This window comes from Vicia villosa, unplaced genomic scaffold (genome assembly GCF_029867415.1).
Source record: "Vicia villosa cultivar HV-30 ecotype Madison, WI unplaced genomic scaffold, Vvil1.0 ctg.000696F_1_1, whole genome shotgun sequence".
NCBI classification, from domain to species: Eukaryota; Viridiplantae; Streptophyta; class Magnoliopsida; order Fabales; family Fabaceae; genus Vicia; species Vicia villosa.
Genome location: NW_026705313.1, coordinates 263,988 through 284,219, shown reverse-complemented (window position 1 = coordinate 284,219; position 20,232 = coordinate 263,988). Strand labels below are relative to the sequence as shown.

Genomic DNA, 20,232 nt, shown 5'->3' with positions numbered 1-20,232 from the left:
AGATTTTATCAATCCATGTTTTAGTGATTAAAGAAGGTGCATTGTAAAATTATTAAAAGTGTATTGAAAGATTAATTAAAAAAAATATGCAGTTAAAAAAAAACTATTGTAAAGAAATTTAAAAAAAAAAGATTTTCTAAAATTTATAAAATAATTAAAATATTTTAATTAGCTTAGTGGATGGATGGATATCCATCCATTAAAAAGATGTTAATGGATGGATTAGATTGGATTTTATCCTTAATGGATGGATTGGATTGGATTTTTTAAAGGTTATGTTAGTGGATTGTTAATGGATTAATGGATTGTTTTGATCCATCCATTAACAATCCAATCCATATCCATCCAGTCCATCCATTTTGCCACCCCTAATGAAAACTTTAAAAAGGAAGGTAAGAAACACAAACCATGTGTACAAAACCAAAAAACAAAGAAAAAAATTGAAAGAAAAAAGGTCATATCAATGGGGGCACACACATGTGATCTTCAAAACTTTATTCAATTACAATATAATGCAAAATTGAGTTGACAAGACCTCAACACAGAGAGCCTATACGTAAAAGACACAACATACTCGTGAGCTCATATGCACCCATTTCTGTCCTTTTGTAGGTTTATACTTATAGGCTTTATGCATTTTCCCTTTTCATTTTTAACTTTCACTTTAACCCTTTAAAGGTAACATTCTCCTCCATCTTATCAATCAATACACTTTCAATTATTTCACCACTTTCTTTCCTTTTCATCACAACAAGTTCAACTTTGGAGTTTAACCTTAACTTAACCAAAAAATATTAGAAACATTAACACACATTAATGTCATCATTATCTAATATTTAACAACTTTTTAATACCACGTGAGTTTAGTGTAAGTTGTTGGCACACTTAGTGTGTGAATATTCAATTGATTTTTTCTTCTTCCAATTCTTAAAGAATATTCAATCTTGTAATATAAATAAGCATATATACAAAAATAAAAGGGAACTAAATTTCTTCTATAGATAAAAGACTTCTTATTAATACATAATCATAAGGAAGAACATAGAATAAAAAAATGGATAGAAATGGAATATATTTTGCACACAACTTGAAAGATTAATCTTTTCGAATCGAGGAAGGTCATAATAATCAAAAGAAAAAAAGTTTCGAGTCGAGGAAGGTCAAAATAATCAAAAGGAAAAAAAAGTTAGAAACCAAATATCTTCTGCACGTAATTGAAGAGATTAATTCTTCGTATCAAAGAAGGTCAAAATAGACACGTAATTGAAGAGATTAATTCTTTGTATCAAAGAAGATCAAAATGAACAGTAAAACGCCCTCTAAAAAAAAATTAACACTCTTGCATATTCAGATTCAGAGCTGAATTCGAACACATAATCTCTAATTAAGTTAGAAGAGATTCTTAACCTCTCATCAAGGTGCTCTTAAGTAATGAAATTAAAAATTTGGTTAACAAGCTTTAATTAATTGGAACTTAGAAAACATACACTAATTGTTGAGGCATGATATGAAGGAAAATTGTCTCAAACATTTCTTTCTATGCTATTTACATAAGGAAATGATAATCAAAAGCAAAATGCATGTAGCCCTTAATTTCTCATCATCTTCATCAACATGAACAAGCTAAAGCTATTTGAATCTAGAATCCTCAAGGCTTCAACCAATGAAGATCTTCCATGAAAATTATAACTTTTAGTCATGCCAACAAAGAAGCATAACAACACATCTTCTAATAATGTATAATCTTCCTTTTTGTTCTTTGAGATACCCTCCAAGCTTCTTGCATGACACCTTCTTCTTTGAGCCTCTAATATTTGAATCACTACTATCACTCATCTTTGTATAATAATAATAATAGAAATAATACTAACAAAAGAAAAAGACTAGTTGTTGAAACTCTTTTGTAGTGTGGAGAGAGTGATGATGGAGGAATGTGAGAGTGGTTGTTGAATACTATTGTAGAAAAGTTGGAAGCACTTGAAGAAGTGATTTTGTTGATGGGAGCTTCAAAAAGGGTTATTATATAGAGAAAAGAAAAAGTGGTCCATGGTACAAAATAATATGTCTATAGGCCCCCCAATTCAGATTCCAAACCCCATTCTCTCTGCACCAACATTTATGTGGTATCAACCACCAAGATAACTGGTCGGCCATTGAGTTTAACAAATTTGTCTAAGTTAATTAGGGTTAGCTAAATTAAAAAATCATTGTTAATCATAGATTTTTGAGCTTTCCATAGTTTCTTGACCATGTTATAAGAACCTCATAATTTGGGGGAGGGAATAGGAAGCTTCCTAGTATGTAGTACAATATTTTCAAATTAAAGTTTCTAATACCACATATTAAGAATGTTGAGAATAGAAATTTAGGATAACTTTAAAGTTTCCAAAACCTTGAATACAAACATTTCAATATATTTTTATTCATAGTATATTAATTAGAAAAATAGAATAATTTTAAATGTTACATTACTTGACTATTTTCACAAAAATATAAAAAATAAAAGAGAAAGAATAATGTTTTTAGAAAATTATCTTTATTAACTATTAGTATATTCTAAATATTATTATTAAACTATTCATGTATATTATAACTAAATGGTTTAGTTGAAAAATAAAGAGTGAAATTGCATTCAATTTTTTATTTAAAAAATGATATTTATTGTGAAAATATTTTTTTTATAAATATATCACTTATTTTGGGATGGATGGAGTAACATATTTTATATCAACTTAATATAAACTTAGTTATTATTTAAAATGAATTAATCAACTTATTTTACTTGCAACAAAAAAGTTATTATTCAAAATTGTTTAAAAATATTTAAGGAATGGAATTTTATTAAAATTTAGAGAAATTGCATTCATCTATACATATATAAAACCATCTCTAAAAATCATTGATATTCTTTTAGTTAAGTTAATTTGTTTTAAGGTTTTAAAAAAATGTTTCTAAAAATATAGGTATAGGAATGCAATATTCGTATTTTTTATTTAAGTTATAAAAATAATTTTAAAATATTTTTTTTCCAAACAATCTCTTATGAAAATAAATTTAATTAACTATAACTTTCTACTATCATTCATATTTATTATTATTTTAAATTAGATAAATTTATAATTATTTTTAGAAATCTAAATTTTTAAGATTATCATTTTAAGAAATCTAAAAATATAATTTCAAACTTTGAAACAAACACACCTTAAATATTTCAGGAATAAAAATTATATTTCAATGTTATCATTTTAATGTAGTAATAAAAATCTAAGATTATCATTTTAAGAAATATAATTTCAAACTTTGAAACAAACACACCTTAAATTTTAATGTAGTTTTGATTCTTTATTTTTGCCGATTTGCAAATTTAATCATTTTTAAAAATTATTTCAATGTTGTAATACTTTAAAAAATATCAAAACTTATAACAAATTTATATAAATATCAAAACTTATAACAAATTTATACAAATATCAAAATTTGAATTGTGTAATATATATGAGCTAAATCCTTATCAATTGTATCAATTTAACTTGGTTAGAACAAAATAAATTTATTACCAAAAACAATAAAGGAAAAAAAATTAAAAAAGTCCTCTTTGATTTACTCCTCAACATGTGATATTCTAATAATTTTTTAAAGAAAATACATTTATGAAATTTTATTGAAATTACCACGTTATTTAACTATAAAAGCTAACCAATTAAAGTCACAAACATGCAACATGAAAATTTCCCTTCAAATTAGGTTAAAAAAAATTGATATATGCTTAGTTGTAAGTTTTTAACACCGTATAGTGTTAGTACAGAAGTTAGGTGAAAAGAAAAATGAATGTGTTAAATTAGTGTTCACCTATTTTTCCTACCCTAAATAAAATTAACAGATGTCAAAAGTTTGTATAATGCATTATATATTGTCCCAAAACTGTAAATGTAATGTAGGGTAATAGTCAAAGTTAGGCATGTGATTTCAAATATGGGATATAAAGACAAGTGAAGTGTGTGTATGTGTCAGATAAGGTTATCTTAAAGGACATTAGAGTATAAATGTAAAAATGTAGAGTTTCTGGCTCCACAAAGTTATGGCTTAATGTGCTTAATCGTGTGGCAATGACTATGATTCTGACAAAAAAAAATTTTTTTTCATGTTGGAAATAATTGTGAGATGCAATCTGTATATAAGTGATGATTAATGAGATTTGTTTGAGCAGAAATTATGGGAAAGAATGGGAGGTTGAACTTATGGAGGAACAATTTTTTATGCATGTTTACTGACTTTACTCGTTCCTAACATGATTTTAAATGAAATGATTTTCAATTATTTATTTATTTATTTCCTGGTTGAATTCCATAATATGAGAATCCATGGTGTTGTGGGAGTATGCCTAAAATAGGGTAAATAATACTAGACAAGTTTCTAAATTAAAGGTTCAATCATTTTTATTTCGATCAAGGTTGTTGAATAATGATTCAAGTTTTGAACATTACAGAAAAGATGGTTGATGAATTAATTGACATCGCCAGTTTTAAGTTAAGATGAAGAATTATCAAAATATGTTTCAAAAACATCAAGGGATATAGAGAAGCTTTTCTAAGGTGATAGTTTTCAATACTCCCATACACGTAGGTGTGGAGGTTTGAGGTCTGGTTCACAGGTCATGGTATGATCGATTCGAGCATGAACGATCGTCTTAGAGGTCGACTTGCATGGCTCAACTTCTATTTGGTCGACGCCTCAACATTTGCTCACAAATAACTTAAGAGTTGACTTAGCGGTGGCTTAGCCTTGGTTCAGGCTCGTCTCGAGAGTCTGTTTGGCGAGGGCTTAGCCTGTAAGTTGGTTAATGGTAATGGTGCGGGTCAGGTTAAAAGTATAGTCTTTCATAGTTTCAAGCCTTTATAAATGTAGATGTCTATCACTTTTGTAGTATGGGGGAAGAGGTCGTGAAATCATTGTGAGAGAAATTTAGAGAGACGGAGATATAAATTCTTATGATTCATTGTTATAAAATTTTGGAGGAGAATGAAGAGGAGAATTTTGAAAAAATGAAAGGATTGTGTGAAAAAAATATGAAAGGATTTAGGCGGGGAAGGTTTCAGAATATTTATTTTTATTCAAAAACTAAAAATTACCTAATTTATTATATAGGATAAATAATTTGAAGAGATTTGGAGGGCTTAGACAAATTATTTTGAGAATTTCTTCACCCACCTCCTAACCTTCTTCCTCACCCCTGGTGAATTTACAACACTACCCCTTGTTTCGGAAGTTCATTTCCGTAAAGGTACTTTTTTTTGAAAAAAAGGTGTTTTCGGAAATGTATCTCCGAAAAAGTGTTTTTTTTAATATAAAATATTGATTTCGGAGATGCATCTCCGAAACAAAGTTATTTTTCAAAAAATGTGGTGTTTTCGGAAGTTCATCTCCGAATTCACCCCCCTTGGAGGAATTCGGAAATGCACTTCCGAAAAAAGGTCTGGACAGAAGAAAAATAATAAACAAGAACGATTCGCTTTATTTAATCGGATGAAGACGATGGAGGAGACGCTGCAACAGGTTAGAAAGTCCTGATCCTCTAGAAATCCATACCACATTGTAACTTACCAACATAATAAACAACAACAAAAAACTTATGAGCAAACTATACTTACATCATAGTGGTGTAGATCCTTATCAGCCACTCACAACTGAAAATGATTAGCACGAACTTGAATTTTCCTTCCCAATTTTTCTTCTGAGACAACGGAGCCGACTCTAGAGTAGCCTTCTGTTTAACTTTGGCAGTCAGGCTCTCGATCGAGATCAGAGCCGAACTCAAGGAAGCGACCGGCGCTGCGACAGATGGAACAAACGGCGCTGAAACAGATGGACGAACAACCGGAGCTGCAACAACAGACGGCGGTGAGGTAACCGGGGCCGGAGCATATGACGGGGGAGGTGGATGTCCGAAGGAAGAAGGATTGGAGGTACGTCCACCGCGAGAGCCACGGCCTGATCCTGCAGCATTGATGGATGATTGTTGAGAATGTGCAGGAGATGGTTGACTCCGGCGATTTTCGGGATGATTTCCTCCACCGCGGCGAGACATTGTGATGAAAGCAGTAACAAGAGATAGAAAACGTTAAAGCAAAGAAGAAGACTTAGGATCGAAAATGATTTGGGATATTTTGAAAGAAAAATGGGTGAGAAGCTTTTAAATAGGAAAGTGTTTTAGAAGTTAACCGTTTGAGAGTGGTGGGGAGAAGGAAAAGGGAACTTCGAAATTTCAAAAGGTTTTTAATTCTTTTAAATAGGGCGTGGCTGTGGAGCTTCCCAATTTTTGTTACGTAGGCTTTTAAGTAGGAAAGTGTTACCACATTTCTTATAAGGTAACCGTCTTAGAAGGCTTACGTAGGCACATGTGTCCACATTTCTTACCTGATTGTAAAAAATAAATGAATTTTGATGCATTTCGGAAATGCATTTCCGAAATATAAAAAAATTTAAAAAAAAACTTCGGAGATGAATCTCCGAAGCAGGGGTAAGTTGGGAATTTCGCTGGGGGTGACCCCCATAGGAAAGTGGGTAAAGAAAAAATCATTATTTTAATATGATTTATGTTGTTATAGTATTTCAAAAATTAAAAATATCTTAATGATAAGAATTGTTTTCATTTTTTATATCTTTTATACGAAATTGTAGAGACTAACCTCAAGTTGAAGAGAACCACAATAAACGACTAAGTATCTCTCAAAAGATTTAATGTTATTGCATGCTTAGAGCTGAGTTCAAACTCAAGTACTCTGCTTAAGCTGAAAGAAACTCTTACCATCCAATCAAATGTTTGTTTGGGTAAAAAAAAACTTTTTTCTCATTTAAAAAAAAATATATTAAAACTTTTTCTATATATTTTAAAAATCGTTTTTCAAAGTCCCTTTTTTCTCAACTTTAAACTCTCAAGCAAAATTTGTGTTTATGTGAGGCTTCATAGAATGTGATTGGAGAGGTTGTAGAGTACTTTTTAGGGTTTGTTTTCATGAACTTGGAAGAGATATTTTAATTTCAAATTCATTATTGTAATATTTTGTAAATTCTTTTAAAAGTATACTGAATTGATTAGCTACATCATGTCCCAATAATAAATCAATTTGATTAAATTAAATAGATAAATTATGTATATATTTTTATTTTATTTTTACTTTTGTATTAATTTTATTTGAGAAAATTTATTTCAATTGCCACTTTTTTTCTCACCCCATTAATATTCTCAGTTAAATTATTTATTGCGGATATGTGTCAATTTCTATTAGTCAAATTAAATATATAATAATGTCTTAATTAATTAATTAATTAATTTATATATGTGTAATACATCTATTAATTTTATCTCTTACCCTGTTTCCATAACGTAGCTATTAATTTAAAACTAAACTCCAAAACATAGTTTATTTAGCACTTATCATATTATTGTATATATGTATGAAAAGTATAAAACACTTGCTACTGAATCTGAAATCATTCTTAGTGACTTCTTGAAACCCGACCAATGCTTAATACAATAATTAATTAAGGTTATATCTTAACATTAACAACAAAATCACAATTTCACATGTGTTCTGTCTTGTGCTCCACCCATATTACTTAGAATACCAGCTTCCATTCATTTGAGTTTATCTTTTATATTTTAAATAAAAAATAATTATCTTCTTTTTGGAATTATAAATTTTTGTTTTGCCTTCTATACTCTATTGGTAAAAGCTAGGAATGCACAACAGCTGTATAAGACCGATCTACACTCAAAAACACAAGATGATTGAAAATAAATAGATATAATTTGAATACAATATTTTTTTAAGATTGTTTGACTAAAATTTGTTGATTATATAAATATAAATGTATAATTATGCGTTAAAATCTTAAGTGATGAAAATAAAAAAGATATATTTCGATAATACTATAAATCAGGCCGTCAAAAAGATATATTGGATTTCATCCGTTATAAATATGAATCTCTATCAGTATTGTTTTCACAATCTTTAGAATGTAATTTGGAAGGCGGAAAAAAGAAGTGTCAATCTTAGAAAAAATTTAGAAAGACAAGAGTAACTATTCTAATTATTGTGTTCTTCGAATATGGAAGACCTTTTGTTGTATATCAGAGAATTGAAAAATATTTCTAAACATTTTGAATTTGTGTGATTCATATATAGAGAGATGGGGAAATTGTTACACTCGGGTAGAAAATATGATTTGTTCTAGGAACTTGGGTAACTATTTTCTTGTATCTTTTTTGTAATCTTTTGTAACAAGTATCGTGAATCTGAGAGTTGCTCACTTCTTTAAAATATATTAGTTTGATCGAATTGGATAAACAAGTTATCCGTGTTCTCATCTTTTATCTTCTTCTTACTTGTTATGAATTTAGGTCATTTATTTTGGTTGTCATTGTTTTCCATCCCACATATCTTTACTCTCGACAAAGTTATTATTAAGGTCTGTGTGGTTGTGAGATCGAAAGAATTTTCAAAGGTGAAAAGTTTAAAGATTGACGATAGTCGTGAAGTCTAAAGTATCTAAACAGGAAGAAGTAAGCAAGGAGGAATGCCCAAATACACGAGGTTGACAAGTCAAGAATAAAATGTTTCATTTTTTAGAAAAAAAATCATTTCATGAAGGATTGTCCCAAGAGGGAGGACGATGAATATTTTGTTCATATTGCAGTTGCCTCAGATGAATTAGAGTGTCAGTGCACTAGTGGTGCTGAGTTTGGAGACTATGAAGAGTTAAATCTTGAACTCAAGATTCTCATTCACATGTGTTCAGAGAAAGGATATTTTAAGAATTTGAAGTTGGAGGAAGGTGGAATAGTTCCCCTTAGTGAAATAAGGCTTGCAAGGTTCATGATGTTGGTATAGTTAGACTTAAAATATTCAAAATGATCGTGAGTTTCATCTACACAAATGTGAGGCATGTTCAAGAGCTCGGGAGAAATTTGTTATCCATAAACATATTTTATGATCTAGGATATTATACTTGAGTTGACATGAGGTGTTGAAGATTTTGCATGGTGGAGGGATCATGGATGAATAGTTTAAAATATGTGGGTTATATATTTTAGAAGGTTTCAATGTTGTTCTTTGCTCATCATTAGCTAATGAAGACTTTCAAAATGAGAACAAGTTATTAGGTTTGAGGTCAATGCATGATAGGTGCTTGTAGTTTGTTTTAAAGCACCTAGCACCTTAATGTCTCTTGCAGTAGACAAACAATAAAAATACATTTGACCGATGGGTTGCCATGGAGTTTATAGGGTAAGACTAGTGCCAAAACAATTTATTTGATCAAAACATGTCCATTAATAGGAATAAACTTCAAGACGCATATGGAGGTTTATAGTAGGAAACATGTAAACTAATTTGATTTGAAAGTCGTCAAACCTTTTTAGAATACACATATCAAACTTATCCAACTTGACGATAAGGTTGTAAATTGGGTATTCAATTGATATCCAAAATTTTAGAAGTCTTATGAGTTATGGGAAGTGAAATATCTAGAAGATAAAAGTTTATCATTTGCATATGTATTACTTTTAGTGAGTCCCTAAAGGGAAGGAAGAGTAAAGGCTTGGAGATAAAGTTCTCAAAAATAGTGGAGGATAAGACTCTGTTTGAGGATGACGTTTCTGCTATGGATACTAGATGCATTGAGAGAATTTTTATACATGTATATCATTATCATTTGAGTCCTGATAAGGTAATGAGAACGATTTTACCATCTTATAAATACAATTATGTTGGCCTTGGTAGTTATACTTGAATGTGATTGAAAGGTTGCAAAAAATAGAAACGGAGACCTTCATGAAGGCATTCAAAAGTAAAGAAAGTCAAATATGGTAGAAGAACCACACTTTTAGGCTTGTTAGACAGTTGAAGCATAAAAAAGTTGTTGGAGTAAAGCTGATGCAAGTGTCAAGATCAAGGTTTAAGCGTCGCTTGAACTTGATAAAGTTTGTTGAATGTCGATTCAAATCGTAGAGAGAAATAAGGTGATTTGTTGGTAAGTTGACATTACTACAATTTAAATTCAAGGTGGAGAATTATAGAAGTATGCCTTAAATGATTAAGTCATGAAGAGAAAGATAACATATTTTCATACTATAACAAATCAGAAAGTCGATGATTCAGCATAACACTCAACGGAAGACGTTGATGCAACGTGGGGGAGTTTTGGCAGCGACATTAGCGATCCCAGATGGTGTAAGTTTGACATTGGATCGATAAGTTTATGACAAAGGTTGGCGATGCCATAACTCTGGTAGTGACAGTCCAACAGTCATTGATAGCGACAAAATCGGGAGTGTGATTATGGCCTTCCACGACAAATGTTCGACCTTTAGCAGCGACAACCATTCTAAAGTGCGAACGTACGTGACAAAGTTGATGGAGACGGACCTCAGGAGGCGACCGGTCGAGTTTGTCAGACACTAATTTCAATTTAGGAAATTCGCGTCTATTGTGCTTGGTTATTTTGGTTCAAAGATTTGTTCATTAATGGGTCGTGTTTTTTTTGTTGCTAATTATAGATCCGTTGGGTTTCAACTATTATAAATATATATCTCTAACATTCTTGTCTTCACAACACACTACTAGATACGAAGTCAAAAGAATGGATATCGTTCATTACCTAACAGGAAAATATCAAAATTCAGAGCATAAGCATGAATCCACTTGCACGTCAAGTTAATAATCAACGCATATATTGATTAACTAACAAACGATCTTACCTAAAAATAATTTTACTCCGCATAATCCAAATAGACCAGACCTCATAATCCTAGATCGAAACTAGATTTAAAGAAACAATATTTACTTTTGACTTTTTTAATATCTTTCACAAAAATTAAAAATACCTTATGAAAACAATTCATAACTTCATCAAAACAATCTAACTTTTGTTTAGCTTTTGTTCTAAAATAACTTATATATAAGTGCTTATGATACAAGTTTTCGGTAATTCACTTTTAGTTTTTCTCATCTTATCCTCAACGAAAGATTGGTTTTTAATAAGACAATGGGGAAGGTGTAGATGAAGTGAGTCACACAATAAACAAATAAACACAAAGTTAATGAAGCAATATCTATTATTAAAAAAAAGGCAAAAACAAAGAAAAAGAAAACAAGGAAAGTAGTTTTGTGCTTAGTGTATGGAATGAGCATGGGCATGTTTAAAAAATGCAACATTCATGGGGTCCATTAATTCCATTAATCCAAACCTAAGATATGGGAGAGAAATGTGCAACCATAAGGGACATAGGAACTTTAAATATATCTTGAAACCATTCACTATGATTCTGTCTAAACCATGTTCCTTTATTGCTTAGGTTTAAGAATACCTTAATAAACCAAACCCTAAAGATGTAGTACACTAACAAGACATGTCAGCACGTGAAACGCTCGTGAGTCGCTTTTGATACTTTAGACAAACCTAGATTTCTTGCTTGGTGTTTACTATTTGTAAATTCTCTTGTCCAATTCATGTTTTGATAAAATCTTTATTTTTTTATTGGAGTATATGAAGTTTTTTATTAGTAGGTTAGTTTGAAAAATTCTTGGTTTAATCAAGGATTATATGCACTTAAAACTAAATATCTCAATTGGTACGGTTCAATGTACTTGGTGTGGTTGGGTTGGATACACGACAGTATGTAGAAAAATGATTATAGTTAATTTTATTTAGAGATGTTACTTTGAAGAGTTTACAGCTAGCATTGCTTGATATCAATGATCATGCATTATGATGAGTGCCTTAAGTTATGAATAAGTTTTTTTTTTTTTCTCTTCTTTTTAATCTAAGGAGAATGAGCCATAGTAAACTTAATTCAACTCTAAGTTAGTGAGTATTTTAGTTAATATTCAAACTCGTATAACTTTGATTGATTTGAATTTAATTGAAATTTTGTAACCACTTGAGTCAAACAACATTTTATTATGAGGGAATTTTCAAATATACAAATGAATAATTCTTTTATATATATATATATATATATATATATATATATATATATATATATATATATATATATATATATATATATATATATATATATATATATAGCGTATCAAATGAGAACTTTGGCTATGAGAACTGATAACTTTTAATAATAATCATTAAATTTGAATTAATGACTCAGATTTATCTTATATTTTAAATACATATTACATAAATATATTGTTCACTTAAATATTAATTAAATAGTATAAAATATAAGGTAAATCTGAGCCATTAATTCAAATCCAATGGTTATTATTAAAAGTTCTCAGTTCTCATTATAGTCAAAGTTATCATTTGCATGTAATCGGTTCTCATTATAGTCAAAGTTCTCATTTGCATGTAATCAGTTTGCATGTAATCGGTTATCGACTGCATGTAACCGGATACCACTGAATCTCTGAGAAAATTTAGAATTTACAATCAACGTAACTAGAGAACCGTAACTCGGATTTATCGATGTGCATGTGGGGGTTTTATAGGGCGTTTCCCCACTAGTTGTTAACACATCGGTGTGCTTGGTATGGTGGAGTTGTGATATCATATAGGAAATATCACATCGGATTCATCTATAGTGATTCCATGTAGGCAATATCGCTAGTGCTTTTTCCCAATGGGCTTGTGCAGCCGTGTAGGCGTCTTTTGCACTTGTTTTTAGCACACCCGTGTATTCATGATTAACGAGGTCGTGGCGCCACATAGATAAATGTTACTTTGTTTCAGATTAAGTTTTGATGAACTCGTCACGGATGAGGTTGTTTATCCACAAAGGCATAAATCACCTTGGACCCATCTGACTCATCACGCGGTGTAATTGTGCAAGCCTCTTGACGCTAGGCACTTGGGACTCACCGAGGGTGTGTTGTGCGACCTAGGTAGATAGACAGATACTACTTGTGGATTCCTCGTACGTGAGTATTGGTCTGCGTACTTGGTTATTTTGATTTGTTAGTGTGATCAGTGCTTTAGAATTGGGTGGTAAAGGGACTCCAATTGTGATGCTATGTGTTGTTGTGTTTTTATTGAACTTGATAGTAAGGAAACCCCGGATCAATGGTGGACCCGTAATTGATGCGTGTACCCTGTAGAGCCGAGATAACCCATATGATATAAGGACTCACTAAGATTTAGTAATCTCACCCCAATCATATTATTTTTTTCCGGTGTCTTTTAGAATTGAAGTTAGAAGGTCGAGATTAAAGACTAGATGAGCATATGGCATGAAGACCTTATATGATTTTATCTTTCCACTGTGCATTTCTAGTAGACATATGTCTTGTATACACTTTTAATTTTGGATTCTTGTGATGTATACGAGTTTCATTATATCATTTTCCACTTTCGTATGTTTCTATGTACCATATTATAGCGCCACTACATATTATTCTAGACGTATATGTATGGGGTGTTATATTTGGTATATATGGAGTATGAATTTGTAACACAATGAAATATTGAAGCTCCCCCATCATAAACATTTTGAATTCATTCTGCATCATTATTAGAAAAATTCTTGCATAAGGACTCGACTCGTTAGTAGCACCTGATATAATATTATCATATATTTGTATTAGTAAAATGTCATGCCTAGTTAAAGATTGTTTTCAATAAAAAAATTTCTCAACAGTCACACCAAGCTCTACGACCTTGCTTTTGACTATAGATATTTGTTCAACTTGAAGACATGATTAGGAGAAGAGAATTTTAGAGACTTGAGAAGTTGATTAACATACACTTTCTATTAGATGTAACCGTTCAAGAACTCAATCTTTACATCTATTTGGAAGAGTTTGAAATTTAAGAGGCATGAAAAAGTTAAAAGCATCCTTATGGATTCTAATCTAGCTACATGGGCATAAGTCTCATCGAAATCTATGTCTTCCTGTTGATTATACACTTTCGCAACAAACTTGATTTTTTCTTAAAATATTTTCATTTTCTTCTAGTTTGTTGAGAAGGACTCATTTGGTCCCAATGACTAGTTTAGAGGTTTATGAACAATTTTCCAAACATTATTTCTCTCAAATTGATTTAACTCATCATGCATAGCAAGAGACCAATGTTTGACAATGAGAGCTGTATTGACGTTCTTTAGTTCAACTTGGAAAATAAAAGCCATAAAATTTGATACATGTTTAAGGGAGTGTCGATTTTGTGACTCCTTTAGAAATATCCCATATGATGTTGTGGATTAGATGATTTTTTGTTGTCCTAAATTCCTTGAGCAAATCCTGATGAACATTGCTTGTTTCTTCATTTTAATCAATTTCAACTTGATTTTGATCTTGATCTTGATCTTTTTCTTGATTTTATTTTTATCTTGATCTTGATATTTATTTTGGTCTTGATCTTTATCTTCTAGAAGAGTGTTCTTCAAGATACTTGCGAAATCAAACACTTCTACCTCTATTGACTAATGGTTAGTTTCAGGGCCGGCCCTGGGCCAGGGCAAGCAGGCCCATAGCCCAGGGCCTCAAAAAAAGAAGGGCCTCAAAAAATATGTATGTGGGCTTTATAAATTGTAATGAAAAATAATTATATATCTATGTTTTATTTTCAATGCTACAACGAATTGGCTATTTAGTGTACTGGCAAGCGTGTTTTCCTTTCAGGTAAGGTACTCGTGTTCGAGACCTGCATATTTTATTTTTTGCTTTTTTAAAAAACGTATTGTACCTTAAAAACCGTATACCTACCAACTCTACTGCTTTTTATAATATATATAATACTACTTCAAATTATTACTTTAATATATAAATTTTAGATAATATTTTTTATAATTAAATACTTAAAAGTTTATTATCTGATTAAATTATATTTAAAAGTTTATTTTAAAAAAGTTATTCTTCAATTTTATTTTACTATCATATATTTTAAAAAATTAGATATTAGTGTTATTTTTCATTAATTCTTATGAATATATGGATAATAAATTATTTGAGACGGTTCTAGTTATGATTGGTCTAATAGCTCTCAGATATTAAAAAAATTCGATAAATAAATGAATTTTCACATAAAAATTATGAAAAATAATAATTGTATGAGTTAAAACTTTAGCCAAAATATTTTTTAATATTTGTGTGAGAGATATCTTAATCACACAATTAAAATTAAAAAATATAAAAACAATCTAATGCTAATTTGTGTTTATATAGCCCTAAGAACAACTAAAAAAAGTATTCTTACATATTTACTACTAACAACTTCCACTCTTCTAATACCGATAAAAGAAGAAAGTGATAGGCAAATTTAATTTAAAATATTGGTGTTTTTTTTATAAAAAGATATATTATTAAATTTATTTTATAATAATATATTAAAAATTAAAAATATTAGTATTTAAATATTTTGATTATTTACTCAATTTTTTTGTCAAGGGCCCATTTTTATTATTTGTCCTGGGCCTCAAAAAAGTCAGGACCGGCCCTGGTTAGTTTCATCAAAGATGACATGAAGTGATTCTTCTATATGCAAGATGTTTACTACATCAACCCAAATGATGTAGTAAGAACACCTTGGTAACATAATTGATTAATGTTTACAAAATTAATTTTTTAACTATCAACAAAGAAATTCCTTTGTTAGATTAAGAAACAAATGAAGAGAACATTTTTAAAATGTGTAAAATAGTTAATTATATATTAGTTATTTTTAATTAGAGAGTAGTATGTATATATATTTGATTGGTATGATGGGATAACTTAAATTATATATACATTTATGGTCCCATGAGTAATAATTTGAGACATGGGAAAGAATTAAAATAACATAACTAGTTAGAAATATTTTGTCTCCAATTAAGGATTTATACATGTGATAGTATTGTTTGTCCATTACTTAAAGAGCATGTAGATTCACTGTTAGTAATTGTGGTGGAACTTTTGCAATGTGTATTGGTCAGAACCTTGGAGGTTGAAGTCATGGCATGGCAGAGTGGTGGGGCATAGAAAATGTACTAAAAATGACATGGAATAATAAAGACATATACTAGACATTATTGCTATGTAAGAAATAATAAAAACTTAGTGATTTTTGTAAAATTAGTGCTTAGAAAATTCTGAAAAACTCCCATGAAGATTGACTTCAAACAACCTTATATTGTTTTAAACTTTTATACTATTACCGGTAGAAAATACTACATGTATATTCGTAGAAAATATTAAAATATTAATAATACCTGCAAAATTTATTTACTACAACATAATCTGATAAAAGAATATTTTTAGATTTTCATTGTGTTTTTGAAAATTTTATAGGGTTTATTGAGCAACACTATAGAGAAAATGCCTTCAAAGTTGGGACTTACTTTGTTTTAAAAAAAGAAGCCCGTTAAAGAAAATTGGACTATTTTTTGGTGCTCTATCTGGGCCAAATAAACTTTTCAATTACTTAAAAACGAAACTTTTACTACATATCCCTCTAATTAGTTTACATATACTAATTCTGAAATTCCAAAAAAAGACCTTAAAGTGTTACAACTTAAATTTAAATTGGTTTAAATTATTTTTAATAGAATTCAAACATATTCAATTTTTTTCTTCATTTTTTAAAAATATATTGAGAATTTTGATTATTAAAAAATTCTTAAATTTTAGCTTAAAAAAAAAAAGTAGATTAATGTAACTTTGTCAAACTCCCCACATTTATGTTTATTTTAACCGGTTAGTTGGTTAATCCAAAATCATATTGAAATTTGATTATGAAAATCTAGTAAAATTATAATAAAATTAGGATACAGTTGGTTACTCAAGTTTTTAAACGTATGATTCCGTAAGGTTTCATGACCACCCCTATTCAAATTTGTTGATGTCCTAAGCTTGTAGAGAAAAAATGTCTCATGCAAAACAACTTTCTTGTTCTTGTCAGTCTGAGTATGCATCAAAATAAGAAGGGCATTACATCAGAATAGCAAAACGGAAAACTTAGTGACCAAGTTTTAATCTGGACCTTTCCTGCTATGCAAAAAATTCTTGACCAAAGAGAACCCTTGATTCCCTCTAAGCCTGTACTCTTCTTCATCTATATAACAAGCTACAAAGAGCTTTAGCAATCAGCGACAAGAAAACACAGAAAAGCCTAAAAGTTCTTACTTAAAGCTTAAGAAAAATCCCAAGAAATATCCAGAGTTTCATATTAAAAGTCTAAAGTATTTGAGAAAAAATCCTCAATTCAAGACCGCTGCATACAGAAAAGTACCAGCACAAAATAATAGCACAACAACAACAACAAAAGAAGCAGTAGGACCTAGGAAGCTAAATATCATCAAAGGACTTCCTAGTACTTACCTCGTTGAAGCTCAATCGAAGAGTCTCTGATTGTAATCATTTCTGACTATGCTGCATACTCTTATATGCTGTTTTGAACTAAACATTGATGTGTTTGTCACCATTGATATATCAAATACTCGTTTGCTGTTTTTGAGTCTTTGCTAAGAGAGTTTTCTTCCCTTGTTTATTTTTTAGAGATGAGATTGTTAGAGAAGCTTATTTTGTTTTAGTGTTTTGATAAGCAGAGACAAGAGTTTTTTCTGAAACAGTAGGAACTTAGAGAGAGGTTAGCGTACAAGAAAAATAACAAAATGATTATAAAATTAAAACAATAGTTAGACATTTTGACTGAAACTTCATTTCTGTTTTGACAAATGTCTATTTTTTCTTTAATTTATTTTGTAAAAAAACAATTATTATATTTTTATGTCCATTAAAAGAAGATAAATTTTTACTTGTCATTTTTTCTTCTACTTTTTCGTATGTAATTTCATTATTTTCCAATTATTTCGTGTTAATTAAATATTTAAAAATATCAAAAAATCATATTTATGAATATTCATTACAAAAATGGAGAAAACAAAACACTTAATCATCACTCAATATCTCCCACGACCACACGTTTCCCTTTCTATCTTCCATATATCCAGCAATTCAAGGAAACAAATAATTCTCAATATCAATTTCTGCCCGTTTTTAGACGTATGATTCCGTACAGTTTCATGTCTACCCCTATTCAAGTTTTGTGGTGTCCTAAGATTGCAGAAAAAAATTGTTCTACGCAAAGCAACTTCCTTGTTCTTGTCGTGTATGTTTCCTAAATGTGCTACAAAGTAGTCTGAGTTAGCATCAAAATGGTTAAATCTACTATACAACAATAAGGTGAAGAAGAAGGGCAATACATCAAAATAGCAAAAAGAAAAACTTAGTAACCAAGTTATAATCTGGACCTTTCCTCCTATGCAGAAATTTCTTGACCAAAGAGAACCATTGATTCCCTCTAAGCCTTCACTCTTCTTCATCTATATAACAAGATAACAAGCCGCAAAGAGCATTAGAAGCCAACAAGAAAATACAGAAAAGCCCTAAAAATCCTTACTCAAAGCTCTAGAAAAATCCCAAGAAATATCAAGAGTTTTACATTAAAAGTGAAGTATTTGAGAAAAACTCCTCAATTCAAGACCCCTGCATACAGAAAAGTACCATCACAAAACAATATCACAACAACAACAACAACAACAAAAGATGCAGAAGGACCTAGGAAGCTAAACATCATTCTGACTCTGCTACACACTCTTATATTTTGTTTTGAACTGAACACTGTTGTGTTTCTCACCATAGATATATTAAATACTCGTTTGTGTTTTTGATTCTTTGCTAAGAGAGTTTTGTTCCCTTGTTTATTTTTGAGAGATGAGATTGTTAGAGAAGCTTATTTTGTTGTGGTGTTTTGATAAGCTGAGAGACAAGAGTTTTTTGCAGAAACTGTAGAAATTTGAAGAGAGGTTAGCGTACAAGAGATACTGCAAAATGAGTATCAAATTAAAACAATAGTTAGACATATATGACTGAAACTCCATTTCCGAGACAAATGTCCATTTTTTCTTTAATATTTTTTGGTTTAAAAACAATTATTATATTTTTATGTTCATTAGAAATTAGATAAATTTTTATTTGTGTTTTTTTTCTTCTTTTTGTTATCTAAATTTATTATTTTCCCATTATTTTGTGTTAATTAAATATTTAAAAAATGGCAAAATATCCTAAGGTCCATTATGGTCCCTTATCTTTAAAAAGTGTCAAAGTGGTCCTTGAATTGTTAAAAAAGGACCACGTTTGTCCTTTCCGTCAGCCCCGTTAGAGCATCTCCAATGGTAGTATTTTTCTTTCAGTTCTCCAACTAGACATCAATATAATAATTAAATATTGAAACAATTTGCCATGTCATAGTACAGTTGCATTGCAATGTAACTAGTAAAAAATTGTGGTACCCAATCAAACTAATTTATGAGGAAAAGTTGTGGGACCCATTATAATTACACCAATAAAATAAAAATTAAATAAATTATTTTGAGATGATATGGCTCGTGGAACCCATAAAGAACTAAAAAATGAATTACACTATTGGAGATGGTCTTAGTCAAAGTCAATGGAATGACATATGTGACATACATGTGGCAGACACGTGTTTATTTAAATTATCACGTGGGTTATTTTAATTGCCATGTGTGTTATTTTGTGTGAAGAATCAAATAAAATAATAATAATAATAATAGTATAATCATTATCTTAATTTATTGTGGTTCACACACGTTTCCAGTTTCTCAAAACCTAGATCAAACAAAACCCTCAACCTCTATCACGCTGTTGTAGCTCTTCTACTATGTACATTCCACCGCTCTTCTATTGTGTACATTCCACCGCTCGAGTTTCGTTTTTCCTTGCTCTGTTCGAAACTGCGCAGATTTGTAACGTTGATGCAGGTGAGTGTTGTAAGGAGGATGATGTTGTGTTGGTGACGATATCGTTGAGAGTTGTTGAAATGTTGTTGATTTTTGCAGATCGGAGGGAATCGCGTCGGTGTCGGCTTGGATGTGATGGTTTGTTGTTGATGTTACGAGCGGATCAGCGGAAGCGTATGTTGTGAGGAGCGGATGAATCGTGAAGACATCAGAACAAATCGGTGAAGATTGATAATGATGATGGATGCTTTGTTAAATTGATGTTGCCGCAAGTTGTTACGGTGTTTGAGTCCGTTTTAAGGGAGGAAAGTTGATCTATGAGTGGTTGAAGGTTTAATAATGGAGAAGGATGATGAAGGCTCTGTGAATGAATCAGTTTCAGTTAGGATATTTTCTTAAAATGTATTGTTCCTAATTTATGTTTTTTTATGTTTCCAATTTACAATTGATGAAATTAACATGTAAGGTGGTTTCCATTG

The 20,232-nt window shown here is 30.3% G+C and overlaps 1 protein-coding gene across 1 annotated transcript; it reads right to left on the bottom strand.

Annotated features, from left to right (window-relative positions):
* Positions 1–1,437: 1,437 nt before the first annotated feature.
* On the bottom strand, positions 1,438–1,980 carry LOC131630558 (small polypeptide DEVIL 3-like). The gene has a single exon (XM_058901341.1). The coding sequence runs from the start codon at positions 1,834–1,836 to the stop codon at positions 1,693–1,695; it is 144 nt and encodes a 47-aa protein (XP_058757324.1). The 5' UTR covers positions 1,837–1,980; the 3' UTR covers positions 1,438–1,692.
* Between the last annotated feature and the right edge of the window lie 18,252 nt (positions 1,981–20,232).